This window comes from Hypomesus nipponensis, chromosome 3 (assembly GCF_054491055.1).
Source record: "Hypomesus nipponensis isolate SF chromosome 3, ASM5449105v1, whole genome shotgun sequence".
NCBI classification, from domain to species: domain Eukaryota; kingdom Metazoa; phylum Chordata; class Actinopteri; order Osmeriformes; family Osmeridae; genus Hypomesus; species Hypomesus nipponensis.
This window is the reverse complement of record NC_140363.1, coordinates 1,910,357-1,919,676: the sequence shown is the minus strand read 5'-3', so window position 1 is coordinate 1,919,676 and position 9,320 is coordinate 1,910,357. Positions and strand designations below refer to the sequence as shown.

The 9,320-nt window shown below is 39.4% G+C and overlaps 1 protein-coding gene across 1 annotated transcript; it reads left to right on the top strand.

Moving 5' to 3' along the window:
* Positions 1 to 6,706: 6,706 nt before the first annotated feature.
* Positions 6,707 to 7,546, top strand: nkx2-9 (NK2 homeobox 9). The gene is made up of 2 exons (XM_084683390.1): positions 6,707 to 6,860; positions 7,005 to 7,546. The coding sequence occupies exons 1-2, from the start codon at positions 6,707 to 6,709 to the stop codon at positions 7,544 to 7,546; spliced, it is 696 nt and encodes a 231-aa protein (XP_084539516.1).
* Positions 7,547 to 9,320: the final 1,774 nt, after the last annotated feature.

The window sequence follows — 9,320 nt, the reverse complement described above, 5'->3', positions numbered from 1 at the left end:
AATCTTCTTTCTGAAGTGCCCAACATGGCTGAGCCATTAGACAGAGTTTTGTGGAGCCTAAATTATGTGGCGTAACGACCACATTTCTAGTGTTTCTAACCTATTCTGATTACTGAGTTTTAGGAGACTGAACTTCAACTCTAACCTAAGTCTGAACAGTTGTGAGATACTGTGTTTTTCTAAAGGCTGAGGCTTGCCTTTCACATCAAGCACGGAAAGCCATGCAGTAGGGCTAACAGTCCAGGGATTTTTAGAACTGGATAATTTACTTAGCCTATACAAAAACATTTACATGCGGTAAATTACATGATGTGATGACGTTGTGTTTGTATCTCTTTTTATCTCACTGAAAATATCCAGGCCCTTGTTGTTTATCTCCCGCCACACCGCTGCGGTGGCACAGTTGGCAAGATGAAATGGCACGGCAAGCGGTAACGGCCTCAACGGCCGTCATTCAGCATTGGAACGACTTGTCTATAATGATTCAGGTCACTAGGCTACTAAAACAGATGATTTTTTAACTAACCCGCGAGCCAATCGCTCCATAACACCTTAGTTTACAATCAAATTATCTTTCTGTATCTGGCAAACTCGTCCTTCTTGTATGCTTAATTTTGATGGTTGCGCACCGACATAATATAATTTCTGAACCAGTGACGCCCTCTTGTGGTATAGAAGATATGCTTAGACCCTGGGCGGTGCAGGCTTTAACCCTCCTGTGGTGCTATTCCCGAAAGCATTGACTCCGAAGTTGATCGTCGAGTCCATCGTATGATGGATCTTAGTTGTACGGGCCGTTTCCCGAAGCCATCGTAGCTAAAGAGGCACTTGAAAATGCTCGTAGATTAACGACAGCTTCAGATCAGTCGTAGATCGCTAAGTGCATATTGAGCAAAGAGACTTTGTGGAGGCCCTCCCTAAAAACGAGGCTGGATGTGAAATGGAAAAAAAAGATAACTTTACATATATTTGTAGCCTATTGTTTTCTGCTATTTTTACAGAAGTTGAACTGAAACTGGGATATTTTTCAATTAACTAGACTACACATGCCTGAAATGGTGTGTGTGAATTACGTAAGAATTTCATAAATGCATCACGCTGACTGTAAAGTGATGACACCTGCTAGGCTATATGTATATGTATATGCCTACATCATGTGAACTATGTTTAACCACATACGATATAACTTATTTAAAAAACGTATATAATTATGATATAGCCTATGCAAAACGTTTTCTGTACCAGCAGTAAATAATACTTTTTGTGTAGGCACCGTGATGACTCAATATATTTGAAGCTGCCACAGAACAATGACATTTCCGCATCCGGGAAGCGTCTTAAGTGGGCCTAGTTCTTACTGTAAGACAGGTAGGCTACGGACGTTCTCGTTAAGAGCATGTGCGGGAAACGCACGTAAAATTTAACAATCGTTCGTTATTTTGCTCGAAGAAAACACTCAACTGAGATCAATCGTTATCGGGAAACGCAGCCCAGTTTAAAATATGACTAATGTGTAAAATTAATTTCAGACATATGCCCATTTATCAGATGGACACTCTTCCTGACATTCTGAGTAGGCCTATTTGGTATAGTCGAAATAATCCAAAATAATTTCTCAAAAACGACTTGCATTAGTTCAGGTCAGTGAGGCCTACAGGCCACCAATGCCAAATAGAAGTTCAAAATGTGTAATATTCACAAGAATTTAAGTTGATTAAAAATATAGGCCAACAGGTGATAATATCTGGTTCATGCAGGCTGTTCATTCTGGCTTTATTATCACCAATATTAGGGCGGTTATTTTGGACCGCAGACACATAATTGATTAACATGAAACGTACTCAACAGGCGGGTTCAAGCTTACTCTACCAAGTAAGTATTTTATCTATTCAATTCATTTAGCGGGCGCTTTTATCCAAAGCGTTGTGCAGGGTGGTATTTGAACAGGGGGACTAATGTCAAATGCTCTACCACTCAGCTGCACCCGTTTGCGTTGAATAGGCCTACAATTAGGCTACACTTGTGACATAAGCATCATTGACATAAGCAAGTGGGTACGTGTGTCTGATGTCTGAGTGTAAAGACTCACGTGATAGTTTTTGATATTCAGACAGCGTTTAGACAGTGTCATTAGTCCAAATAGTCCTTGCAGTGTCGCTGGAGGCGTGTCGGGCCTGTCCAGCACACTTTAGACACGCCCATAGGACTTCGGATCAATGTGAATGCTTGTCCTCACGAGGGCAGCACAGCATTACAGAGATAACATAGCTGAAGCTGAACACTCAACAACGTATTAGCAAGAGTTGAGATCGAAGTGGGGTGTGTGTATGAATAAATTATTTATACAAATCGTCACCAGGCTTTGTTTTATTCTCAGGTTAATAAAATAACCACAACTCTGAATCAAATAGGCTTATGTTTTTGTTTTACGCCTTGCCTTCTACAATAACATAAATGGCGGAATTGCCTACGTCACATAGGCCATAGGCTATAACGGCTTTTTCGCTGAACACGTCTTAAAAGCACTCATTCATAAAGTGAAAATAGCAGGTGTCCCCATCAGCAAGTGTCTACCTTTTGCGTGTAATTGATTGTATTATAAACATGTGTTGGTCCCATTTATTTGTATTATTTATTTTAATAACCGTGTTAACCAGTAGGCAGTACCCTTTCAAAAAATAAGTATATTAAAGTATACTATAAGTATACTAAAATATGGATAGTACACTTTTAGTTCACTTTTGATATACTTTTAAGAAGTATGCTTTGAAAATAGTTCACTTTTGTATACTGCAAAGTAGCCTGTGTAGTGCACTTTCAGTTCATCAAGTATACATCCTCAAGTACTTCAAAGTATACTTTGGAATACTCTAAAGTAGCCTGTGTAGTGCACTTTCAGTTCATCAAGTAAACTTCCTAAAGTACTTCAAAGTATACTTTGGAATACTCTAAAGTAGCCTGTGTAGTGCACTTTCAGTTCATCAAGTATACATCCTCAAGTACTTCAAAGCATACTTTGGAATACTCTAAAGTAACCTGTGTAGTGCACTTTGAGTTAATGAAGTATACTTACTAAAGAACCTCAAAGTATACTATGCAATACTTTCAAGTGCACTTTCATTTAATGTATGTACGTCAACAAGTAAACTTCTAAATGTAATTTTACTATTATTTACTAATGTATTAAAATGTTTATGGGCCCCTCAAACGCCTCAGATCTTGAGTCACTTGGCAAGAACGGGGCCCTCATAATAGTTTACTGCAGATTTGTAGCTCTTCACTACGTACTCAATAACGTACTTTTAAGAAGTATGCTTAGAAACAGAAAATGGTATACATTTTTTCTGGAGTAGGATGTATGTTTTCTATTATGATACAGCAAAAACAGTCAAAATAATTTAAAAGTACATTACAGGTTACATTTTTTAGATCCATCTCATTCTAATTATTCATGTCTATGAAAATCTAATGCATTGCACATTGAATCTTTTTTTGTTACTGAAGCTGTAACCTTAATTACTGCTAAAACATTCTGAAACCCTATACTCTTATACAAATAATTATCAATTGGAGTATTAATGGAAAAAAACGAAAAAGCTACTTGAGAATTTGAAGGTTATACTGTCAAACAGACTGAAGAATGAAATAACAACGTGAAATAATGGAGATAGTGCCGTTTGTTCGAAATACAAATGTAACTTCATGAATTTCGTTTTTTAAATGTGTCTGCTTAGAATGTAGAGTTTTGTTGCATGGTAATTGTCATTGTTGTGCTGGTTTACCATTGTAACCATGAGTTAAATGACTGTTACATTTGATAAGAACAGCTGGATTCTAGGAATGTTATTGAGTATGCAGTGAAGAGCTACAAATCTGCAGTAAACTATTATGAGGGCCCCGTTCTCGCCAAGTGACTCAAGATCTGAGGCGTTTGAGGGGCCCATAAACATTTTAATACATTAGTAAATAATAGTAAAATTACATTTAGAAGTTTACTTGTTGACGTACATACATTAAATGAAAGTGCACTTGAAAGTATTGCAAAGTATACTTTGAGGTTCTTTAGGAAGTATACTTGATGAACTGAGAGTGCACTACACAGGCTACTTTAGAGTATTCCAAAGTATACTTTGAAGTACTTGAGGAAGTATACTTGATGAACTGAAAGTGCACTACACAGGCTACTTTAGAGTATTCCAAAGTATACTTTGAAGTACTTGAGGAAGTATACTTGATGAACTGAAAGTGCACTACACAGGCTACTTTAGAGTATTCCAAAGTATACTTTGAAGTACTTGAGGAAGTATACTTGATGAACTGAGAGTGCACTACACAGGCTACTTTAGAGTATTCCAAAGTATACTTTGAAGTACTTGAGGAAGTATACTTGATGAACTGAAAGTGCACTACACAGGCTACTTTGCAGTATTCAAAAGTAAACCTTGAAATACACTACAAGTGTACTTTAAAGTGTACTAAATGACCTAAAAAGTGGGCCAATTCAGTTTACTTAGTACACAAAGGTATATAAATAAGTATACTGCTAGTATACTTTAAGTAACATGATAATAGTATACTTTTTATACTAAGTATACTTACAAAATAAACTTGAAGTACTTCTTTTTTGTAAGGGTAGGCTTATAGGCTAATTAACAACATCAACATCATACTTGATGCAAAAACGAACACATCTCTATGTTAGCACATGTTACTCTATGCAACGGGGTTTGAGAAATCTTGTTGAGTAGATCCTGAGATAAGAGTTTAACAACCAGAGTAAATATTTGGTGGTGAAGAGCTCTTGGGAGTGTGAGAGCCCTCTTTCGCTGTTGAAGCCTGTGGATGTTTAATAGATTAAGGGGCTGTGAGGTCATTGTGGCCGCGCATTCCCAGTCTGTGAACATGACTTCTCTTTGCCCAGAGAGTTTGTGCTCTCTAATCAAGAGCTCTCTGTAAACCTACCCACTCCAGCGACCATAGACCGCCATACTGTAGCCTAATCCGTTTGTGTTTGTCAATCAGTGGGCTTGTGGGCTATAGGTACACACAAATGCAACATATGACACTTCACTGCAAGAATATACACGCAGATTTGTCAAATATTGTTTAGTCCGATTCGCTAAGAACCATTAATTGTGCTTGACTTCTTCTCATGTATTTTCAAGTGTTTGATGTTGTGCAGGCCTGCGTGTGCAGTTTCAATTCCAGAGATGTAGCTAGGCCTATGTCGGCCCAAACATGCGTTAATCCTAAATGTTTATAATCCAGGTCAATATCATTTATTGTATATAGCCTAGTGGTAAAGCAGTGAGTGGTTGAATTTGATTCCCAGATTTAAAAAAATAATACGAGTTCGTTTCAAGTCATATAGGCCTATTGCAGTTTTTGGTGGCAGTAGACGAAGGCCTACACCAGTAGATAGCGGTCCATTCCGCTCCATTCAAAACCATGACAACAAGCAACAAGCTCGGATTTATCCTCGAAAGTTAAAGGACATTGTGTCGGGGCGTCAATCAAGCATTATTGCAGGGCTGAACAAATGCAAAATCTTGACTGGAACAAATGCTTCCAACGGGTCTCCGACGCGGGGCTACATTTCCCTCTTTTGTTCTCTCCTCTGGTTGGCATGTATTTGTGTTCCCTCCCGCTCGACCACCCAGGACGACTGGGAGCCGTGTCCACTGCTCTTCTCGCGGGGACTGGCGCGTTGTCACCATGCGCTCAGACAGCAACCCGTCCTTGGCTATAGGAACCGCACCAACCTGCCTCTTCCACCTAACTGAAGTGTTGGATGAGAGCCACTGTCAGACTCTCTTAATTCTTAAAACACACCTCTAGAGGACATTCATGCCTAATGCCTGTATTTGTTTGGCAAACACTCTCGTTCTAGGTGACGCTCGGAAAATGCCAAGAGGCTGAAGCTGCTCTGTTTTATAAGGTAATGGAGCAGACGTGAGCATCTCCAAAATAACTCGAGTAAAGCATTTTTTTTTAAATGGAACAGTCTCTAAAATGTCTAAATTCACATTCAACTTTATTAGGCCTAACTTTTTCAAAGTTTTCTTAAACTCCCTAAAAATAAAATAAAATGCCCTATAAGCCTACTTTTCGTTGTATTCTTGAAAATACAATAATCAATGATTTCAGGGTTTTTAAAATACCTGTTTTATGGTTACACATCAATAAAATCATTAGTTAAACCAACTCCGGGCATCACACTAATTGCTCACTTTGTGTGCCAATATTGGACATGTTATTTTGGCGGGTGCAGTGATGGGTTGGGCTCTGTTGTCACTTGCCACCCAAGACGTGATTCAGCTGCAACAATTACCATTATCTGTTCCCGAGTTTTCACGATACGGGACGAATTTGTAATGATGACGAGTGTTTCCTTCAGCCATTGTTGAAGAGTCGGGGTATTCTTCTGCGTGTTCACACCTACCGCCATTGGATAGCCGCACTCCAGTCATTCAGGTACTTAGCATCCTCGCAGAGAGGGGGGCACTTTATAAGCGGCTTGTGTTAGCAGCGTGAAGTGCTGTTTATATAAACACTGAGCCCCATGTACACAGTGGCATTCTAGGTTGTGTTTGACAGCGTGCGCCTCGCTATTTCTTGAGTGGAGACACTGCTGTTCTCCCACGGCATCCTCTTGTGGTTTATTTGGATAGTTTTGCGTAAAAGGATTCGATTTCCTCCAGGCGTCATGGCTGCCTCTACGAAGTTCAGTTTTTCCGTCAGGAGCATCCTGGATTTGCCAGAGCAAGAAGGCCATATCATCCCGCAGCCATCCCCGGCCCATTCCTGTTCTAGCTCGCCGTACTCCTCGTGGATGGACAGCGACCCAAGTCCTTGTCCATGTAAGTCTGCCAAATCTATTTACCATATTATGCGTATTATCTAGCCTACATTTCAAATTATGTTTATATGTGAATTGTGTAAAGCTTATTCTTTCATTCTTTGTCTTTGTAAAACTGTCTAAATGCAATAAATATTTTCCTCAGCATCCGACGAAAGCAGCCTGGAGAGCAAGGCGGACGTGTCCTCCATGGAAAATGAGGCAGAGAAAAAGAAGAAGCGCCGAGTTCTCTTCTCCAAGGCCCAGTCCTTTGAGCTGGAGAGACGCTTCCGCCAACAGCGCTATCTATCCGCACCGGAGCGCGAGCAGCTGGCTCACCTCCTTAGCCTGACGCCCACGCAGGTTAAGATCTGGTTCCAGAACCATAGGTACAAGATGAAGAGATCACGAGCTGAAGAAACACAGGACATAAATCAACCACCGATGCTACGCAGGGTTGTAGTGCCCATCTTGGTGCGCGATGGGAAACCGTATCCGACTTGCATCATTGACGCAGATAAAAGGAGTTGTTTAGCACCCTGCACCTCTCAAGCACCCTTCAGTTTGGCCTATCCGTCTTTTCAGCAGCCGTCACCTTTTGCTTTCCCTTCCCGATATCAGCACTTTTCCCACCCGACAGCATCCAGACACACCTTTGCATGGCGCGACTTTCTTAACGACTCCGTTCACTTCAGCTCTTTCAAATGACAATTGCCAGTAGCCTACAAGTTTACCACCGGGGCATATTGTTGATTCACCTAAATCGACATTCCAAGTTTTATTAATCCCCATAAAAACAGTATGAGCTACTTAAACTCACATTGGTTGAAAATTATTTTGCACATATTTTATTTTTGTATTTTATCAAATGTTGGTTACGAATGATATACAGATTACTTTTGACTAATGTGTGTGATTTTGGTATGGGCTTATAAGATATGCAGAGCACTGACAGCAGGGCCTATACAACACAAAAATGTGTGTGACTACATGGATTATCGTGTGCTTTCTAGTCTATATTTTTCCTAATTGGTTTTAATATTTTGTGTTGTCGTATAAAAGCACGCAATATAATTTTCCACGTTTGAAAGAGCTGATCTTTGTTGTATCAGGAATTGGAACTGTTATTCTTAATTTGTAAAGTTGTAGGCCTATGTTCGTTTTTTTTCATCTAATGGGCATATATGGCATCCAATTCTCAATCTTTTGTTCTAAATGTTTTTGCCCTTTTTATAAAGTATGAATAAACAGTTTGTCATATTTGCTTTTTTCAATGACTGTATTTTCCTACTTTTAGTTCAGTTTAATTTGCCATGTATCAAGTTATTTCAGGTATTCATATGGCCCGGATCAGTAAAATGTTAGTGTAGGCAATATTTTGGAACATTCTACAGTAATTCTGGAACATTTTAGTTTTGATTATATGTGGCTTAAATATATAAAAAATAGTATAAAAACATAAACATATCTTATATGTTATATATTATGTATATATATGGCTATATCATGTAGATGGGTAGTTTACGAAATATCACATTCACTAGTTTGATCGAAACCTAGACATTCACATTCTTTGTAAATTTGTTTTGAGTGTACTGAATCTATCGAACGCATCAAGAAATCGGCTAACGTTCCTTTTATGATGCAACTTCGTTAAGAACCGGAAAGCTGAGCAAACATTCTTAAGAGAACAGGCCTAGAATCAGCTGAGCATCACAATACTGGTAAACATTCAGTTCTGGAAGTCTAAAGCTTCTCTTTCTCTCTCACGAACACCAGTCTTGGCTTGTGAAGTTTACAGTAGGCCTCTTTCGTAAACAGGTGCAAGAAGTAAATGTAAGCAAATACTTTCCAAATCTATCATTTGGAAATCGGTTTGGAAAAAACATAGGCATCCATTATTTCAAATAGTAAATGCTGTATACAGTTGCAGTCAAATACAATCCTTTTTTGACACTTTTAATTTGTTTTTGGTTAAATTCTTACATTTTGGATGGCAAACCCATTGGCTCATACACAATAACGCACTGGAATAGGGCCCATGTGAAGGTGATTTCATGACGCATAGCATGTTTTTTGAGTCAGTTAATAAGTTAAAGCTCGTCTATTTTTGCTCATTCAAATGAAATATTATAGACATGGGGCATGACACCATGGATGAACGATACGTTATTACGGCGTTGGGGGTGTCTTTCACGACCTTAGGATGTTGTTTGCTCGTCCTGTGACCCAGTGTGCGTATCGTCGCTGTCACCTGGTCCTTTGTGCCGCCCGCTTGGGCCACCTTGTATCACATATGGAGGGGACTGGCCAAAGCCCTCTGCTCGCTACATCTCCCCTTAAACACTCTTTGTGTGTATGTGTCTCTCTTTGAATGGACTATTGTCCCTTCTCCAAAAGGGACCCAGACAAAATCCTTAGTGTTTCAATTCTCGTGATGTTTAATCAGTCCCTGCGACAAATTTATGAGGTTTAACAGCAC